This window comes from Oncorhynchus mykiss, chromosome 22 (genome assembly GCF_057628025.1).
Source record: "Oncorhynchus mykiss isolate SJ-2025 chromosome 22, ASM5762802v1, whole genome shotgun sequence".
NCBI lineage: Eukaryota > Metazoa > Chordata > Actinopteri > Salmoniformes > Salmonidae > Oncorhynchus > Oncorhynchus mykiss.
In genome coordinates this window covers 11,295,429-11,316,538 of record NC_143043.1, presented here as the reverse complement: position 1 = coordinate 11,316,538, position 21,110 = coordinate 11,295,429, and the positions used below count along the sequence as shown (strand labels likewise).

Below are 21,110 nucleotides of genomic sequence, written 5' to 3'. Positions count from 1 at the left end.
GGGTATTGTGTGTAGATTGATGAGGGGAAAAAAACTATTTAATCAATTTTAGAATAAGGTAACACATTTTGTAAAAAGTCAAGAGGTCTGAATGCTTTCCGAATGCACTGTAGCCAATATGCTGTGATAATGTATTAGGCGTACTTACTACAAAAATGTAATTCCTACAGATATAAACGTTAACGAAACTAACCAAATGTGTAGACATAGCCTTATCCGCTAGTTAGCCTATTTTTTTTATTACAGCAACAAACATATAGATTTACTCGTCGACGCAGGCTATTTGTATCATGTTGAACGTGAAAGCAAATGCAACTGTCTTGCATAAAAACTAAGAACGAACTAACTGAAGTAACACCCATAACAGACCACCCACATACTGAGAAGGGGGACCCGCCAGCAAGGACAGAGAAGACTGAGTTCAGTCAGTGGAGGGCTAGTGGAGGACGCCATTGAAACCGAGAACTGACAGACTTTAAATTTGTAGCGAAAGAATAACTATGAAATGGGGAAAATTCAACAACTATTTCTACGTTGAATTAAAGTTGTAGTGCCAATGAACACAACTTTCGTTGCCAGTTCGTGGGAGATGACGGTCCTCAACGCTGTTCTAGAGGTAAGAGAATAGTAGTGGAGGTGGGGAGTCTACCAGGACAATGGAGAAAGTTTTAGCTAGCGAGTTAATAGAAGCTAGCTAGAAACAGGGTCAAAGGGGGACGACGGTATTCAAAATCTTTAAATAGCAGAAATTATGTAAGTAGCTAGCTAGACCTTTATAGGTTATTGAAGCGTATGTATGTTGTCATTTGTAAAGGTGAGTGAACGGTGTCTGTGTCAATCATGCGAAACTCGTGTTTTTTGTGTGTCTACGTTAACCCCTCCCCCAGTGCTGTCTGTATAAATAATTATTTTACAAACTCTAAAAACAACTGAACGACCCTTTCTTGACAGCAAATGTTGTTAAAGTAGTACATCTGGAAAGTTGGGTTTAATATTTGAAGGGGTGACCTGAGCTGTTTGTCAGAGTTTTGTTGACAGTAAATAACTAGGCTGCAGCTTTTGCCTATTGCCAATAGTATCAAAGATTTTTTATAACTAACCCAAGATGGACCGTAGCCTGTCATTTCCAATAGGAGCAAATTAGACAGTGGGCAGAACAAGCGAGGTACTATTGGTGCGTTCTAGCATGTATTTCCGTTAGGGAACGCCTACTCTGAAGTGCATATCTGCAGTAACTCGATTCGCCCTTGCATTCCTAAAATAATTAAACATTTTTTTTGGCAAAGGCTAAAGTCTACAAAAGGTAGGCGACTCTGTTCGTAACATATTCTATTTTTTGGGACCAGACAACTTTATTGATTCTCAAACGTTTCATTGATGAGCAGAATGTCGGCTGAAATCTCTCGCCCCATTTTTTCCCACTGCCAGCCACTGGGCTTCCTCTCATCACCATATATGGTTGTGAGTGGAATCGCCAACCGGATGTTTCAGATTTCTCCATACTTCATCTTTATACATTGGGTGAAACATCTGGCTCATTGTTCGATCTGTGATAGTATCTTCGGGCCATGAGAGTTTTGTAAATAGCCTCGGCGCTCCGTACGGTTTTGGAAACATATAACGTACCGTATATCAGCGATGAATCATTTTCAAAATTAAAGGTTAAATTAACTACACACATTTTATAGGGTTAGGGTTCCCACATGGCCATGTTTCAGCGTTTGTTTACGGAAGACAGAATCAACTGCCTGTGTTCATTGACCATCTGTCTCCGAACACCTGTGTGTAAATGGAAGACGGATGCCACAAACGTGTTGTCACTGAAAACACAGTCGACTTCAACAGTGTTAACCGGTTAATTGTATAATTTGCATTTGTGGAATTATTTTGATGTGGTATCGAAGTAGATGGCTTTATGTTTCTAGAACTGTACCGCAATTGACAATTGATTCATGTTTAGATTGAGTATTTTGCTGCCAGGGCCAATTCATCTCTAAACAGAACGAACATGTAAGGTCCTTGGACTATAAGGAGTAACGTTAGTCTCCTTTAGTCCATTATTAGGCTGTAGCTTACTCTGTAAATTGTAAGCCTAGCTAATGCAACACGTACAAAAGTAACTTAACTTAAGAATTCAGACAGAGTAAAAGCGCAATACAGTTAGTTAGCTTATACATTTAACTACATCGACTCCTGTTGGCACTCCCTGTATATAGCCATACGATTTGATTTGATAACTAGGTATTATTTTTAGGTCACGGAATGAAGGAAAACAGTTTCATCCATTCCACAGGGTGTGGAAGTTTATTCTGCATTCCAGCTGCGCAAGTCTGGATCTCTGGTCTGGACCAGTGGTCTGGACTCAAGGGATCAAATCCTTATCTTGTTGTCTTTGCTGTCTGGCTGTGTTGCCATGCCATATTATCCCATTAATGTAAGAAACCACAGCCCGATAGCATCACTGGGGGCGAGCTCCCAGCCATCCCAAAATTGCCAAAGACTGTTGAATAGCTAACAACTACTACTGCCTCCCTCACCCACAGACCATCAGCACTGACTTAATGTTCATCCACAGGTATTTACCCACGCAGACACACCTACACTGACACTTAGTATGCCAAACATTAGGAACACCTTCCTAATATTGAGTGTCCCCCCCCCAGAACTCTACAAGGTGTCGAAAGCGTTCCACAGGGATGCTGGCCATGTTGACTCCAATGCTTCTCAAAGTTGTCAAGTTGGCTGCATGTCCTTTGAGTGGTATAACATTCTTGATTCACATGGGAAACTGTTGAGCGTGAATAACCCAGCAGCGTTGCAGTTCTTGACACAAACCGGTGCGTCTGGCACCTACCATACCCTGTTCAAAGGACCTTTTGTGTTGCCCATTCACCCTCTGAATCACACAATCATGTCTCAAGGCTTAAAAATCATTATTTAACCTGTCTTCTCCCCTTCATCTACACTGATTGAAGTGGATGTAACAGGTGACATCAATAAGGGATCATAGCTTTCACCTAGTCAGTCTGTCATGGAAAGAGCAGGTATCTTTAATGTTTTGTAAACTCAGTGTACACACACACACACACACACACTCATCACCATGCACACATCCACTTATGCTGCTGCTATATTGATTATTATCATTCATATTTATCTGGCTACCAGTCACGTTTTACCCCTGTTTACATGTACATAACTACCTCAATCACTCCATTACCCCTGTTTACATGTACATAACTACCTCAATCACTCCATTACCCCTGTTTACATGTACATAACTACCTCAATCACTCCATTACCCCTGTTTACATGTACATAACTACCTCAATCACTCCATTACCCCTGTTTACATGTACATAACTACCTCAATCACTCCATTACCCCTGTTTACATGTACATAACTACCTCAATCACTCCATTACCCCTGTTTACATGTACATAACTACCTCAATCACTCCATTACCCCTGTTTACATGTACATAACTACCTCAATCACTCCATTACCCCTGCACATTCTAATAATAGTACTGGCACTGACCTGTATATAACTGCATTCTCACAATTTTTTTTTGTCTCTTTCATTTTTTTTCCCATGTATTATTACTGCTCTGTTGGGATGAGCTCGCAAGTAAGCATTTTATTGCCTGGCTGCCCAGACTCCTTTCTCTGGCCAAATGCTACGCCACAGACATTAGTTTCTTCTCTGCAATGAGTCTGGATCTGAATACCTGCACGACCCTTCACCGAATGTAAACACATTCCGGTCCGTCTGATTGGTCCAGAATCCGATGGGTTGGGCCAGAGACAGAACACGCGTGGGTAAAGTGGTGGTTTGAAAATGTTTTATTGGCTTTGATACTCTGATTGGTTAGAGACAATCCAATCGCTGATGACTTACAATTGTACAATGCCCCTCGTCTTAACAACAAACGACTTCAAGGATGGCAGTCTCAGACTGAAGTATGTAGCGAACGACAGAGCAGCTGAAGAATTTAGTGTGAGTCGTCAGGCTAAGCATTTCACTGTTTTACACCTGCTGTAAGCTGTGCATGTGACAATAAAACGTTGAAACCTGAATAAATTAAACTAGACTACAGTATTTTGTGCTGCTGCATCGGGCACATTCGTGTAATTAGATTGACATTTATACATGTTAGGTAATTTGTCAGTCTCTCTGTTTTCATTTTAGTGAACTAATCTGGCTTCTCTTCTTCCCCATACATATTCAATGTGCATAGCTTACGCACTAGCTAAACAATGAGAGCAAGGGGGAGAGTGTGTTTGTCTGTGTCCTAACCTAACCATTAGAGGATAAAATGCAAAACTGACCATGGGTCAGTCTGGGTAAACTACATTTGAACCCTTGAGGCTTCAACCCCAACTAACCTCAACTCCAAGCCTGTGGTTGTGTGCAGTTCATTCTAACCCTATCCTCTCCCCTCCTTCTAGTCCCCTGGTATGCCCTGTCTCCTCCGGCAGCCCAGCACCTCACCATGAATGCTAGCGGGAATGTCTCTACTGCGGGAAACGCCACAGCTGCGTGGGACGCTGGTGGGGGCCCGGTGGTGCTGGAGTCAGTGTTCATCGTCACCATTGCCCTCCTGGCCTGCCTGGGCAACTTCCTCATCGTGGCCACTCTGTACCGCAGGCCCTACCTCCTCACACCCAGCAACAAGTTTGTGTTCAGCCTGACCCTGTCCAACCTGCTGCTGTCAGTGCTGGTGTTGCCCTTTGTGGCGGTGAGCTCAGTACGGCGGGAGTGGGTGTTTGGTGTGGTGTGGTGCAACTTTACCGCCCTGATCTACCTGCTCATCAGCTCGGCCAGTATGCTCACCCTGGGGGCCATCGCCATTGACAGGTCAGTGATAGTACCCCTACACTGGGATGGCTGCTTGCAAGGTACAATATGTTTGTTGGGGATGTTGTGCTGGAGGTGTTCACTGGTCCAAAAAGTTGGATCCGTTCCGAAATGAACCTGTGGTTTTCCCACCCGGATCCGATATTTTTAAATATAGAGACCTGTTCTGTATATACCTGATCAGATCCAGACCTGGCCTGATCCAAGCCAAGTGAGGGAAGCAGCAGATAAAGCACGAGAGGAGGGAGAGGTCCTGCTCTAGCAGGTGGGGGAGGGGCCATACTGTCAGCGAGTGAGACAGGAAGGAGGGAGAGACAGCAACCATCCAACAAGCTGACTCGCACTATAGTAGACTAATAGTTGCCAAATCTACACTGAACAAAAATATAAGCGCAACATGTAAAGTGTTGGTCCTGAGCTAAAATAAAAGATCCCTGAAATTTTCCATATACACAAAAAGCTTATTTCTTTCAAATGTTGTGCACAAATGTATTTAGATTCCTGTTGGAGAGCATTTCTCCTTTACCAAAATAATCCATCCACCTGACAGGTGTGGCATATCAAGAAGCTGATTAAACACCATGATCATTACACATTGTGCTGGGGACAATAAAAGGCCACTCTAACACAGATGTCTCAAGTTTTGAGGGAGCGTGCAATTGGCATGCTGACTGCTGGAATGTCCACCAGAGCTGTTGCCAGATAATTGAATGTTAATTTCTCTACCATAAACCACCTCCAATGTCATTTTAGAGAATTTGGCAGTACTTCCAACTGGCCTCACAACCGCAGACCACGTGAATGGCGTTGTGTGGGCGAGCAGTTTGCTGATGTCAACGTTGTGAACAGTGTCCCATGGTGGCGGGGGGGTTATAGTATGGGCAGGCATAAGCTACGGACAATGAACACAATTCCATTTTACCGATTCCAATTAGAATGCACAGAGATACAGTAATGAGATCCTGCGGCCCATCGTCGTGCCATTCATCTGGCGCCATCACCTCATGTTTTAATCTGATAATGCATGGCCCAATGTCGGAAGGATCTGTACACAATACACGGAAGCTGAAAATGTCCATGGCCTGCATACTCGACAGACATGTCACTCATTGGGCAAGTTTGGGATTCTCTGGATCGAAGTGTACGACAGCATGTTCCAGTGCCCGCCAATATCCAGTAACTTCGCACAGCCATTGAAGAGGAGTGGGACAACATTCCACAGGCCACAATCAACAGCCTGATCAAATCAAATGTATTTATATAGCCCTTCGTACATCAGCTGATATCTCAAAGTGCTGTACAGAAACCCAGCCTAAAACCCCAAACAGCAAGCAATGCAGGTGTAGAAGCACGGTGGCTTGGAAAAACTCCCTAGAAAGGCCAAAACCTAGGAAGAAACCTAGAGAGGAACCAGGCTATGTGGGGTGGCCAGTCCTCTTCTGGCTGTGCCGGGTGGAGATTATAACAGAACATGGCCAAGATGTTAAAATGTTCATAGATGGCCAGCATGGTCCAATAATAATCACAGGCAGAACAGTTGAAACTGGAGCAGCAGCACGGCCAGGTGGACTGGGGACAGCAAGGAGTCATCATGTCAGGTAGTCAGTCCTGAGGCATGGTCCTAGGGCTCAGGTCCTCCGAGAGAGAGAAAGAAAGAGAATTAGAGAGAGCACACTTAAATTCACACAGGACACCGAATAGGGCAGGAGAAGTACTCCAGATATAACAAACTGACCCTAGCCCCCCGACTCTCTGCGAGAGATGTCGTGCTGCATGAGGCAAATGGTGATCACACCAGATTCTTATCCATGCCCCTACCTTTTTTTGTAAGTTATCTGTGACCAACAGATTCGTATCTGAATTCGTAGTCATGAAATTGTTGCATGTTGCTTTTATATTTTTGTTCAGTATAGGTTATTTAACATCCAATATGTAGTACCGGTCTTGACTGCATCAAACCAGGAGGAGCTAGTTAATATTAGCTTGCAGGGCTAGTTGAGGCTGCAGTCTTGCGCTTTCTCATCGTAACAACGACATTCAGAAAATTATGTAGAGGCCTACCTGTTGGCTCTTGGTTGTTGTAGTCCATCTTTCCCCTTTAATGTTTAATTCTATTTTAATTCCATCTTCCATTAAGCATCTCCTAACTTTTGCCAGACACGGAGGCTCTGTGACCGTAGCCTAAAAATCCCTGTCACTTCCTGCCTGGTTGGTTGTTATGCTGCTCATCCCCGGAACATACTTTCTTGGTGGAATTTCCTTGCACGTTAAAATGTATGTAGGATTCCCGAACTGCGATGTTTTTTTCTCTCCATTGCTTCACAATCTATCATATTGTGCCCAATCATTTTTTGATATTTTTTACACTGATAGAGTGTATGGATTTGATAATGACATTATCATTGTGCCCACAGGTACTATGCTGTACTGTACCCCATGATCTACCCCATGAAGATCACAGGCAACCGGGCGGTGGTGGCAATCGTCTATGTGTGGGTGCACTCCCTGGTGGGCTGCCTGCCACCCCTCTTCGGCTGGTCCTCCTTCGAGTTCGACCGCTTCAAGTGGACATGCGTGGCGGCCTGGCACCGCACCCCTGCCTACACCGCCTTCTGGGTCACCTGGTGCAGCCTGCCGCCACTGCTCGCCATGTTGGCCTGCTACGGCGTAATCTTCCGCGTGGCACGCCTCAAGGCCCGCAAGGTGCATTGTGGGACGACGGTGGTCGCGTCTTCAGAAGAAACGTCATCGGGTGCTCAGAGGAACGACCAGCGTAAAAACTCATCTACGTCCACGTCGTCCAATGGAAGCCGGTGGAGTTTAGTGTATGCTGGGAGCCAGTGCAAGGCTTTCGTCACCATTATGGTGGTGATCGGGACCTTCCTGGTGACCTGGGGCCCCTACGTGGGGGTGGTGTGTACAGAGGCCCTGTGGGGTCAGGGCAGCGTGTCCCAGGGCCTGGAGACCCTGGTGGCTTGGCTGTCCTTCTGCAGCGCCGTCTGCCACCCGCTCATCTACGGCCTGTGGAACAAGACTGTGCGAAAGGAACTGCTGGGCATGTGCTTCGGGGATCGCTACTACCGCGTGGAGTCGTTCGCCACACGCCACCGCACGTCACGCCTCTTCAGCATCTCCAACCGCATCACAGGTGAGCAGGGGGAGGGTGCTGGTAGTGTTAGGTTGAGGCTGTGGATGGATGAGATTTGAACTGGCTTTGTGTGCTGAAAACCAGCACAACCTTACTGGTGCAACATAAAATCTTGTTCTGTTGTGTTCTTTGTTGTGCTGTATGGCTGACCCTGCTATTGTGTTAATAGTTAAGTTGACTGTGTTACATTGTGTTGTGGTGTGTTGTATGTAGGGCTGTGACAGTCATTACGTATGGGAATTCCCATTCAAGTCAATGATTGCATAATGGGTGGACTGGCTGCTATTGCGAGTGTACCGATAAGAGTACAGCAGGAAGTATACCCATCAATATGTGCTGTGATTTGTTGATTCAACTGGACATCATTTGAATTCACATTCTACATTACCATGGAAATTATTGCGTCACAATACCAGGCAGCCATTGCGAGGGTAAACTCCCAGTCCAATGGCCAGGGCTAGAGTTTCCAAGCCGTTCTATTCATTATATTTCTATGTGTGCTGCTGCAGGGAAGGGACATTGCCTAGGCAACATATAACTCCTTGCTTATTTCAGTAATGAGAAAAAAAAGTTGAATCACGTTGGTAAGAGTCCATGTTACCGCAGAAAGAGACACTAACGCATGAATGGGCGGCTGTCCCGACTTCAGTCAACCAATTGTGGAACAAACACCTATGACGGTTATTTTATTTTCATCACTGTCTTCATCCATAACCGTTGGTTATACGATTATACATAATTGTGCCAGCCCTAATTGTATGGCGTTGTATATTTGACCCGGCTGTTGTGTTTCTTCCTGCAGACCTGGGCATGTCCCCTCACCTGACGGCCATGTTGGTGGGAGGAGGGCAGCTCCTGGCCCCCGGCAGCAGCACTGGAGACACCGGCTTCAGTTTCACTCAGGACTCATGTGAGTGGCGCACACAGAAAGCTGGCAAAGACACGACACTGTTTCCATAAGACGATTCAAACAAGGCCTTTAAGTCCTAGTCGAAATGCAGTGTCTGAATGTACTGAACAGTACAGATATAGCTGGGGTATAGTCATTGTGGAAACTGTTTACTGTTTAAGAACAAAACAGGGTCCCTCCCTTTTTCATTTGCTTCCGTTGAATAAATGTTTTGCAACATAATGAATACGCCCCTGGTCTTCCAGTACCTTTTAAAACTGCTCCCTTAGGGCTTTATTGCTGACAAATATTGTTTAGCCTAGTTCTCTGTTGTATCATCATCATCCCTCAGCTGTGTTCTGATCAGCCCAGATTCCTGGTTTGTGGCTCATGTCTTGGCAGATGGTAGTGTGTGTACTGTATTATCATGTGTAATCATCTGTCATGTGTGTGTGATGCTCCTCATTGGTGCAGCATCACAGGCGTCATCACAGGCATTATCACAGGCGTCATCACAGGCGTCATCACAGGCGTCATCACAGGCGTCATCACAGGCGTCATCACAGGCGTCATCACAGGCGTCATCACAGGCGTCATCACAGGCGTCATCACAGGCGTCATCACATGCATCATCACATGCATCATCACAGGCATCATCACAGGCATCATCACAGGCATCATCACAGGCATCATCACAGACATCATCACAGGCATTATCACAGACATAATCACAGACATTATCACAGGTATTATCACAGGCATCATCACAGACATTATCACAGGCATCATCACAGGCATCATCACAGACATCATCACAGGCATCATCACAGGCATCATCACAGGCATTCACACACTTTTTTTCACATTTACTTTTTTTGTCATTTAGCAGACGCTCTTATTATTTTCATACTTTTTTTTGTCATACTGGTCCCCCGTGGGAATCGAACCCACAACCCTGGCATTTCAAGCGCCATGCTCTATCAACTGAGTTACCTGATTTAATACTATTTTGAGTCTTTCGGATTCGTTTAGAGAAGACACACATTGTAAGTACAATAGGATTTATTTTCTTTAGTGTCTGTCTGCTATGCATCTTTTGGTTCCTTAATCTCTACTGAAATACTGCACTACAAATACACTACAAAATACTGAAGGTCATGAATCCCCCCCTTTCCCCATACAGGTACAGATGTGATGCTGCTTGACAACTTCTCCACAGATGGCTCCTCCCACATTGGAAGCGTGGCCGTAAAGAGGCGGAGCTCGGTCACCTTTGAAGACGAGCAACAGCAGAATTCCAAAGGTACCTGTCCGTTCTCACTCGAGAATGAAACGTTTGGGGGGCTGCTGCAGTTCGAACAATGTTATGCTTATTTCCCTCGCGGCAGTCAAGCAATTGTATTCCGTCAAGAGTCAAAGTAGTCCGGTGGCGGTCGCATCTAGACCTCGCTTCAAAGCTATCAATAAATCATTTTATTTGTATGCCAAGCAATCGCAACTGTACATTGTTTGAAGCACACTTTTTATTAAGTCTCTAAGGGTGTTTTCACATATAGTCCTCTTTTAAACAAACCGATCTTAGTCTTCTTTAAAGTGACCTCTGGGGTAAAAAATATATAAAAGAACTCAGTTCTCTTTGCCTTTGAATGAGGACTCAACTTTTTTTCCAGTGCACTTCAACTGTTTTGTGGGCCGAGTCCTCTTTACATTCACATTGCTATGTTTTTCCAAGATGCACTCTACGTTTTTACAAAGATCAGGACAAGCCATTCAATCAGAATGTGTTATTGAACAGCTAGATATACCTACTTACATTTTGGAAGCTAATAGATTGCATTTAGTCAAAGTATGAGCCATAATAATTGTAATTAGAAGATACTATTAACATGAAAATGTGATTGGTAACAGAACAAATAGCAAAATAATGACTTTTGAATAAATACTGCTGTAATTGAAAATTGTACACCCAAGGTAGGCTACTGCCCCTTTAAGAACTAGAGATTTTGTACCCTTTTTATGATTCTCAGCAAATATGTTGTCTTCTCACCCTATTCAAAACCCACAATCAATAAACAATTTATGAAGCTCTCTTAGCCTATAGATCACATATTGCAAACAAATTATCTAAACTAAAAACTCAATGTGAGGGGTTATGGCAGGGGAAACGGTGTTGCAGTAGTCTAGTGTGAGGGGTTATGGCAGGGGAAACGGTGTTGCAGTAGTCTAGTGTGAGGGGTTATGGCAGTAGTCTAGTGTGAGGGGTTATGGCAGGGGAAACGGTGTTGCAGTAGTCTAGTGTGAGGGGTTATGGCAGGGGAAACGGTGTTGCAGTAGTCTAGTGTGGTGCGGGAATAATGACAAGGGAACCTTGAGCTTTGCGTTCGCATTGTCCTAAAAAAGGGACCGCCTGAGACCACCTCTCTAGATGTTGTCAGTTCGATTCGCTTTGGGGGCTCTTTTGAGGGGTCTGAGTTCCTTTGGAGTGTTCACACTGCACAAAAAATTAAGCGTACCTCAGCTCCAATAAGGCCCCTATGGTGAACGAGAGGCTTGTAGAATCATGATTCTTTCAAGTTTTTAGGTCGCCGGTAGGGGGTCCTGTGTGCTTTGGGCATTACTGAATCAATATTTTTATTTTTTTATTTCATCTTTATTTAACCAGGTAGGCCAGTTGAGAACAAGTTCTCATTTACAATTGTGACCTGGCCAAGACAGAGCAAAGCAGTGCGAAACAAACAACAGAGTTACACATGGGTTACACATGGGATAAACAAATGTACAGTCAATAACACAATAGAAAAATCTATATACAGTGTGTGCAAATGTAGTAAGATTAGGGAGGTAAGGCAATAAATAGGCCATAGTGGCGAAATAATTACAATTTAGCAATTAAACACTGGAGTGATAGATATGCAGAAGATGAATGTGCAAGTAGAGATACTGGGGTGCAAAGGAGCAAAAAATAAATAACAATATGGGGATGAGGTAGTTGGGTGGGCTATTTACAGATGGGCTATGTACAGGTGCAAATATCTGTCAGCTGCTCTGACAGCTGATGCTTAAAGTTAGTGAGGGAGACATTAGTCTCCAGCTTCAGTGATTTTTGCAATTCATTCCAGTCATTGGCAGCAGAGAACTGTAAGGAAAGGCGGCCAAAGGAGGAGTTGGCTTTGGGGGTGACCAGTGAAATATACCCGCAGGAGCATGTGCTACGGGTGGGTGCTGTTATGGTGACCAGTGAGCTAAGATAAGGCGGGGCTTTACCTAGCAAAGACTTATAGATGACCTGGAGTCAGTGGGTTTGGCGACGAATATGAAGCGAGGGCCAGCCAACGAGAGCATACAGGTCGCAGTGGTGGGTAGTATATGGGGCTATGGTGACAAAACGAATGGCACTGTGATAGACTATATCCAATTTGCTGAGTAGAGTGTTGAAGGCTATTTTGTAAATGACATCGCCGAAGTCAAGGATCGGTAGGATAGTCAGTTTTACGAGGGTATGTTTGGCAGCATGAGTGAAGGATGCTTTGTTGCAAAATAGGAAGCCGATTCTAGATTTAATTTTGGATTGGAGATGCTTAATGTGTGTCTGGAAGGAGAGTTTACAGTCTAACCAGACGCCTAAGTATTTGTAGTTGTCCACATATTCTAACTCAGAACCGTCCAGAGTAGTGTTGCTAGACGGGAGGGTGCGGGCAGCGATCGGTTGAAGAGCATGCATTTAGTTTGCTTGCATTTAAGAGCAGTTGGAGGCTACGGAAGGAGTGTTGTATGGCATTGAAGCTTGTCTGGAGGTTAGTTAACACAGTGTCCAAAGAAGGGCCAGAAGTATACAGAATGGTGTCGTCTGCGTAGAGGTAGATCAGAGAATCACCAGCAGCAAGAGCGACATCATTGATGTACAGAGAAGAGTCGGCCCGAGAATTGAACCCTGTGGCACCTCCATAGAGACTGTTCGAAGTCTAGACAACAGGCCCTCCGATTTGACACACTGAACTCTATCTGAGAAGTAGTTGGTGAACCAGGCGAGGCAGTCATTTGAGAAACCAAGGCTGTTGAGTCTGCCGATAAGAATGCGGTGATTGACAGCCTTGGCCAGGTCGATGAATACGGCTGCACAGTATTGTCTTTTATCGATGGCGGTTATGATATTGTTTAGGATCTTGAGCGTGGCTGAGGTGCACCCACGACCAGCTCGGAAACCAGATTGCATAGCGGAAAAGGTACGGTAGGATTCGAAATGGTCGGTGATCTGTTTGTTAATTTGGCTTTCGAAGACCTTAGAAAGGCAGGGTAGGATAGATTTGGGTCTAGAGTGTTTCCCCCTTTGAAGGGATGACCGCAGCAGCCTTCCAATCTTTAGGGATCTCAGATGATACAAAAGAGAGGTTGAACAGGCTAGTAATAGAGGTTGGAACAATTGCAGGGGATAATTTTAGAAAGAGAGGGTCCAGATTGTTTAGCCCAGCTGATTTGTAGGGGTCCATATTTTGCAGCTCTTTTAGGACATCAGCTGTCTGGATTTGGGTGAAGGAGAAATGGGGGAGGCTTGGGCAAGTTGCTGTGGGGGGTGCAGAACTGTTGACTGGGATAAGGGTAGCCAGGTGTAAAGCATGGCTAGCCGTAGAAAAATGCTTATTGAAATTCTCGATTATCGTAGATTTATCGGTGGTGACAGTGTTTCCCAGCCTCAGTGCAGTGGGCAGCTGGGAGGAGGTGCTCTTATTCTCCATGGACTTTACTGTGTCCCAGAACTTTTTGGAGTTTGTGCTGCAGGATACAAATTTATGTTAGGAAAGCAAAGACTAGCTTTTTCAAACTGCCTGTGTATTTTGGTTCCTAACTTCCCTGAAAAGTTGCATATCGCGGGGGCTATTCGATGCTAATGTAGTACGCCACAGGATGTTTTTGTGCTGGTCTGGAGTGAACTAAGGGCTATATCTGTTCTTAGTTAAAAAAAAAATGGAATGGGGCATGCTTATTTAAGATGGCGAGGAAAGCACTTTTAAAGAACAACTAGGCATCCTCAACTGACGGAATGAGGTCAGTATCCTTCCAGGATACCCGGGCCAGGTCGGTTAGAAAGGCCTGCTCGCTGAAGTGTTTTAGGGAGCGTTTGACAGTGATGAGGGGTGGTTGTTTGACCGCGGACCCATTACGGACGCAGGCAGTGAAGCAGTGATGGCTGAGATCCTGGTTGAAGACAGCAGAGGTGTATTTAGAGGGCAGGTTGGTCACGATGATATCTATGAGGGTGCCTGTGTTTACGGATTTAGGGTTTTACCTGGTAGGTTCCATGATAATTTGTGTGAGATTGGGGGCATCTATCTTAGATTGTAGGATGGCCGGGGTGTTAAACATATCCCAGTTTAGGTTACCTAACAGTACTCTGAAGATAAATGGGGGGCAATTAGTTCACATATGGTGTCCAGGGCGCAGCTGGGGGCTGAGGGAGGTCTATAGCAAGCAGCACCAGTGAGACTTATTTCTGGAAAGGTGGATTTTTAAAAGTAGAAGCTCGAACTGTTTGGGCACAGAACTGGATAGCATGACAAAACTCTGCAGGCTATCTCTGCAGTAGATTGCAACTTTGGCCCCCTTTGGCAGTTCTATCTTGGAGGAAAATGTTGTAGTTAGGGATGGAATTTTCAGAATTTTTGGTGACCTTCCTAAGCCAGGATTCAGACTCGGCTAGGACATCAGGGTTGCTGGAGTGTGCTAAAGCAGGGAATAAAACTAACTTAGGGAGGAGGCTTCTGATGTTAACATGCATGAAACCAAGACTTTTACGGTTACAGAATTAATTAAATGAAAAATTATGAAAATTAATTAATGAAATGAGTCGAAAGATTTGTTCTTTTGACTGAATGAGTTGAAAAGATTTGAGCCAGTAAAAAGACAACTTCCCGTCACTAGTACATTCGTTCCACTTAGGCATTTGAGCAATCAGACTTCTGTGTAAATGTGTTCAATATTTATTTGAGCAATTTCGCATCAGGTCTTCATTACCATTCATTGTAATAGTGCTGCAAGGATGACCCGAATTTCTGTTCCCTTTCCTCTCAGCTGCAGAGAGCACCACCATCCCTTCTACGGTCCAGGTCCAAGTAGAGATACACAAATCTCTGGACACCTTCGCCTCCTGCCTGGCCAGGGCCATCGAAAGCGACGCTAAGCTCACCCTCTTTGGCGAGGACACACCCCTATCTGGGGTGTTGTTTGCGGCTGCGGCGAGGGGGGCACAGAGGCCCCGTTACCTTGACGGTCAGAGACTGAGGCTGGAGAGCATCGATGAAGGTATCGTCAAAGACGACAGAGAAGACCAAGAGAGGGAGAATGCATAGAACAAATATCCCTTTTCTTCTTTAAGGTACCTAAGAGTTTATGGTACATTGGGCATTGCATACTTTATAATCTTTGAACTCAGTACGCACAGTGTATATATTTAAAATAGACATTTATAACAATGCAAGGCTTCTGCCAGTTACAGTACATGCCTCTGTTTCTATTCTCATGTGAATAGATACTTCACATTTACAAGTGGGCCCAATGACCAATTTTCATACATTGAAATCTAAAATAGCAATACAAACTAAGGACATTTTTGGACCAAATGCGTGCCATATATTGAGTGCCTTGCTAGTTGTACTATATATACACCTCTGTTAAATAGGAAGCCTTAACTACTGTATCTTGACGGTTCAATGTTTGTATTTTCATTGGAAATATTTTGTTTATGCCTATGGTAATGTCTTAAGCCACTTATTCCTTATTTTCTTTCCATGCTTAAAGACTGCCTCTTGCTGTTGTGAACAGATAAGTCTGTTGTGGAGTTTTAGATGGGGGGAGGGGGGGTGCGTTCAGCCGGGAACAACGTTGTGGAACGTTCATATAGAAATGTTTTATGTAGAACGAACATGCAGCAGCATACCACCCTGCATACCACTGCTGGCTTGCTTCTGAAGCTAAGCAGGGTTGGTCCTGGTCAGTCCCTGGATGGGAGACCAGATGCTGCTGGAAGTGGTGTTGGAGGGCCAGTAAGAGGCACTCTTTCCTCTGGTCTAAAAAATATCCCAATGCCCCCGGGCAGTGATTGGGGACACTGCCCTGTGTGGGGTGCCATCTTTCGGATGGGACGTTAAACGGGTGTCCTGACTCTCTGAGGTCATTAAAGATCCCATGGCACTTATCGTAAGAGTAGGGGTGTTAACCCCGGTGTCCTGGCTCAATTCTGGCCCTCAAACGATCACGGTCACCTAATAATCCCCATTTTACAATTGGCTCATTCATCCCCCTCCTTTACCCTGTAACTATTCCCCAGGTCGTTGCTGTAAATGAGAACGTGTTCTTAGTCAACTTACCTGGTAAAATAACGGATATAATACATGCCTCAATGACATGTCAAGTAAGGGATCATGTCAGTTCTATTCATGACATTTCTATCTGCAACCTTTCACAACATTTGCCAACTGAACGTGGCCAGGTATTCCCGGGAGGAGAACTTCCTCGTTCTCAGTAGCTGTAATGCTTTTGGAGCATAGGACCAACTTGCTGTATACTTCAACATTTCACAGTACGGCATGTGAAAACATGCCCTATAAGATAATGTACATTTGAATGCACTTGAATAATGCAGTACCCAGAGTATGAATCCGTCCCCTTCTGATTTGTATGTTGTTTTGGAAAGCCGTGACTTATCAAGTACACTATATATATACAAAAGTATGTGGACACCCCTTCAAATTAGTGAATTAGTCTATTTCAGCCAAACCTGTTGCTGACAGGTGTATAAAATCGAGCATACAACTGTGCAATCTCCATAGACAAACATTGGCAGTTGAATGGCCTTACTGAAGAGCTCAGTGACTTTCAACGTGGCTCCGTCATAGGATGCCAGGAGAACGCTACCTGCCCCAATGTGTAGTGCCAACTGTAAAGTTTGGCGGAGGAGGAATAATGGTCTTGGGCTGTTTTTCATGGTTCGGGTTAGGCCCCTTAGTTCCAGTGAAGGGAAATCTTAACGCTACAGCATACAATGACATTCTAGACGATTCTGTGCTTCCAACTGTTTGGGGAAGGCCCTTGCCTGTTTCAGCATGACAATGCCCCCGTGCACAAAGCGAGGTCCACACAGAAATGGTTTGTCAAGATCGGTGTGGAAGAACTTGACTAGTCTGCACAGAGCCCTGACCTCAACCGCATCAAACACCTTTGGGATGTATTGGAATGCTGTCTGCGAGCCAGGCCTAATCGCCCAACATCAGTGCCCGACCTCACTAATGCTCTTGTGGCTGATTGGAAGCAAGTCCCAGCAGCAATTTTCCAATGTTTAGTGGAAAGCCTTCCCAGATCATGGGAGGCTGTTGTAGCAACAAAGGGGGGACCAACTCCATTTTAATCGCCATGATTTTGGAATGAGATTTTTGACGAGCAGGTGACCACATACTTTTGATCTGTGGTGTATCTCTCCTGTCAGTATTACTCTACAATGGTCCTAGTGTGGGTGAGCTGCAGGCTTTGCAGGACTGTGGTATTTTATCAGACTGACGAAGTCAAGCACATAGTAGGACACCATAAAGCCACTTACAGTATTACTGTATTTTTCAAAATGTTTACTCTGTTGGTTAGGATTTCTGGTCATGTGGGCTCTCTATGTCCCTGTAGCGAGGGACACCTAGCCTGATCCCAGATCTGTAAGTGCTGCTTCAGTAAACGCCTCTGACTGTGCTTTCAAGCACATACTGATCTGAAGCCAGGCTAAGGTTATCACATATCTAACACGTTATACATTCTGAATCACTTCACTAGAGCACCATTTCTCACCCTGAGAGAATCACTGTCGATCTTATTAGCAATTTGGGGTGTTTACCTCAGAACTGAGTGTTCCACTCAGCGGCCAGTTTATTAGGTGTACTCGTCTAGTACCGGGTCGGGATCCACCTTTTGCTTCCAGAACAGCCTGAATTCTTTGGGGTATAGAAACATTGCTCAATTGGTATCAAGGGATCTAACGTTGGCCAGGAAATAAATCCCCACACCATTACACCACCACCAACAGCCTGTACCGTTGACACCGGGCAGGATGGAGCCATGCACTCATGCTGCTGACACCAAATCCTGACTCTGCCATCGGCATGACTCAACAGGAACCGGGATTCGTCGGACCAGGCAACGTTTTTTCCATTCAATTGACCAGTGTTGATCGCGTTCCCACAGGAGCTGCCTTTTTTTGTTTTTAGCTGAAAGGAGTGGAACCCGGTGTGGTCATATTCTTCAATATCCGTGACAAGAACCAACGAGTTGTGCGTTCCAAGATGCCGTTCTGCACACCGCTGTTGTACTGCGCCGTCATTTGCCTGTTTGTGGCCCACCTGTTAGCTTGCATGATTCTTGCCATTCGACCTCATCATAGAGCTGTTTTCTCCCACAGGACTGCTGCTGACTGAATTTGGTTGTTGTTGGGTCGCACCATTCTAGGTAGACCCTAGACACTGTCGTGCGTGGAAAAACCCAGAAGGCCGGCCATTTCTGAGATTCTGGAACCGGCGCCCGTGTCACCGACGATCATACCACGCTCAGTCGCTTAGGTCACTTGTTTTGCCCATTTGAACGTTCGATCAAACAGTAACTGCATTTCTCAATGCCTGTCTGTCTGCTTTATAGAGCAAGCCACGGACACGTGACTCACTGTCAGCAGAAGAAAACCATTTATGAAAAGGGTGTTGTACCTAATAAACTGGCCCTCGTGTATATCTGTATTTATCTGTGTGTCACTGTCCCAGTATGGTACTGCATTGTTAGAGCAATACTCCAGAACGTAAGGTATTATACACTTTTGATTTCCACTAAGGGCTGGATTCATTCTGTATCGCATTAGATTTGCATTTATAGTGTGATTTAAAGGCAGTGTTCCCGCATTCGCAGAGATTGCATACACGGTAAACGATGCATATGTTAGCTCAATCGGAAATTACCTTTACATTTTAAAGCGGATCTTCCATGATTTGGACTGAATCCAGCCCTAAGATATTTTGTACTGTTGTATTAAAGTTTTTTTATACATAGCAGAAGCTTTCTGTGTTTTAGTTGGCTGGGTAACAATATTTCAAGATTTCTATCATTTTGCTCACTGCCATGACTCCTAGATTGTTTTAATCTTGCCAATGTCTTGCAATACTATACTCTGTAACCGAACACATTTAATCACAAAGTCCTTTTTATGCACGCTTAGACAAAAACAGAGCCCTGCATGAGGGTCAAATCTGGAGGACTAGGTGATCTCTCTCTGATGCTGACGTAAGGTTTTTAAACAGGTCAACACTCGTAAGGCCGCAGGCCCAGACGCTATTCCAGGGAGTCTTCAGGGCATGCGTAGACCAGCTGGCAGGCTGGCAGACATTTTCAACCTCCCCTTGTTCCAGTCTGTAATCCCCACATTTTGAGCTGATTACCATCATTCCTGTCCCCAAAAACTCTTAAGGCATCCTGCACTGTTGAAAGGCTGGTCATGGCACACAACTCCATCATCCAAGACACCCTGGACCCACTCCAATGTGCATACCACCCCAATAGATCTACAGATGACGCAATCTTAATTCTTAACTCTGCCCTCTCCCACCTAGACTGTGAGGATGCTAATCGACTACAGCTCAGCATTAAACACCATAGGATCCTGAACATCTTGACTGGCCAACCCCAGGTGGTAATAGTAGACAACACCTCCTGCCACACTGACCCTCAACAAGGAGGCCCCCCAGGGGTGTGCGCTTAGCCCCCTCCTGTACTCCCTGTTCACCCACAACTGTGTGGCCATGCACGACTCCAACTCAAAAGTTTTCTGATGTCACGACGACGGTCGGCTTGATCACCAATGGCGATGAGACAGCCTACAGAGGTCGTCAAGCACCAGTATGGTGCCAGGACAACCTCTCCCTCAACGTCAGCAAGACCAATGAGTTGATTGCGGACTTCAGGAAACAGGAGCGGGTGCACACCCCCATCAACATCGGGGCTGCAGTGGAGTGTCGAGCTTCAAGTTCCTTGGTGTCCACATCACTGATGACTGGTCCTCTCACTCCAGCACAGTCATGAAGAAGGCACAGCAGTGCCTCTTCTCCCTCAGGAGGCTGAAACGATTTAGATCCTTAGGAACTTTCACAGCTGCTCTATTGAGAGCATCCTGACTGGTTGTATCCCCATCTGGTATGGCACCTGCAACGCCCCTCGACCAGAAGGCCCTACAGAGGGTCGTGCGGACGGCCCAGCGTAATTCTGAGGGTGAGCGCCCAACCATCCAGGACGTACATGCCAGGTAGTCTTAGAGAGTCCCGGAAAATGTCCAAAGTCTCCAGCCACCTGAGACATGGACTGTTCTCCATGTAGGTAGTCTTAGAGAGGCAAGGAAAATGTCAAGTCTCCAGCCACCTGAGACATGGACTGTTCTCCATGCTCTCAGACGGTACCAGTGCATCAAGGCTTAGACCAACAGACTCAACAGCTTCCATCCCCTGGCCATCCCCCTCACGCCTATACTGATTATTGATTAGATGTATTACTACCACTACACTGCTTTTCATTGATTGCCATTAGTGCTATCCTATTCATGATATCCTGCTTCTGATTCCTATTACTCCTGTTCACCTGTATATATTAATATCCATCTGTTATCCTGCTACCGGCACTTCTATTTTCATGAATATAGTGTACAAAACATTAAGAACACCTCTTTCCATGACAGACTGACCAGGTGAAAGCTATGATCCCTTATTGATGTTACCTGTTAAATCCACTTCAAATCAGTGTAGATGAAGGGGAGGAGACAGGTTAAATAAGTATTAAGCCTTGAGACATGGATTGTGTATCTGTGCCATTCAGAGGGTGAATTGGCAAGAGAAAATATTTAAGTGCCTTTGAATGGGGTATGGTAGAAGGTGCCAGGCGCACCGGTTTGAGTGTCAATAACTGCAACACTGCTGGGGTTTTCCACGCTTAACAGTTTCCCGTGTATCAATAATGATCCACCACCCAAAGGACATCCAACCAAATTGACACAACTGTGGGAAGCATTGGAGTCAACATGGGCCAGCATCCCTATGGAACACTTTCGACACCTTGTAGGCCATGCCAACGAATTAAAGCTGTCCTGAGGGCAAGCGGGGTGCAACTCAATATTAGGAAGGTGTTCCTAATGTTTTGTACACTGTATATTACCA

The 21,110-nt window shown here is 45.1% G+C and overlaps 1 protein-coding gene across 1 annotated transcript; it reads left to right on the top strand.

The window, feature by feature from the left end:
- The first annotated feature begins 360 nt into the window (after positions 1-360).
- Positions 361-18,962, top strand: gpr161b (G protein-coupled receptor 161b). Its single transcript, XM_021578845.3, has 6 exons — positions 361-616; positions 4,453-4,861; positions 7,276-8,009; positions 8,812-8,919; positions 10,082-10,201; positions 14,965-18,962. The coding sequence occupies exons 2-6, from the start codon at positions 4,497-4,499 to the stop codon at positions 15,240-15,242; spliced, it is 1,605 nt and encodes a 534-aa protein (XP_021434520.3). The 5' UTR covers positions 361-616; positions 4,453-4,496; the 3' UTR covers positions 15,243-18,962.
- The last annotated feature ends 2,148 nt before the right edge of the window (positions 18,963-21,110 follow it).

What these genes read in the sequence shown, in the direction of transcription:
- gpr161b (XM_021578845.3), top strand. Translation starts at nt 4,497, where the DNA reads ATGAATGCTAGCGGGAATGTCTCTACTGCGGGAAACGCCACAGCTGCG. An exon ending in CATCTCCAACCGCATCACAG is followed by an intron (nt 8,010 to 8,811) that starts GTGAGCAGGGGG and finishes TTCTTCCTGCAG; the next exon opens with ACCTGGGCATGTCCCCTCAC. An exon ending in CAGTTTCACTCAGGACTCAT is followed by an intron (nt 8,920 to 10,081) that starts GTGAGTGGCGCA and finishes TTCCCCATACAG; the next exon opens with GTACAGATGTGATGCTGCTT.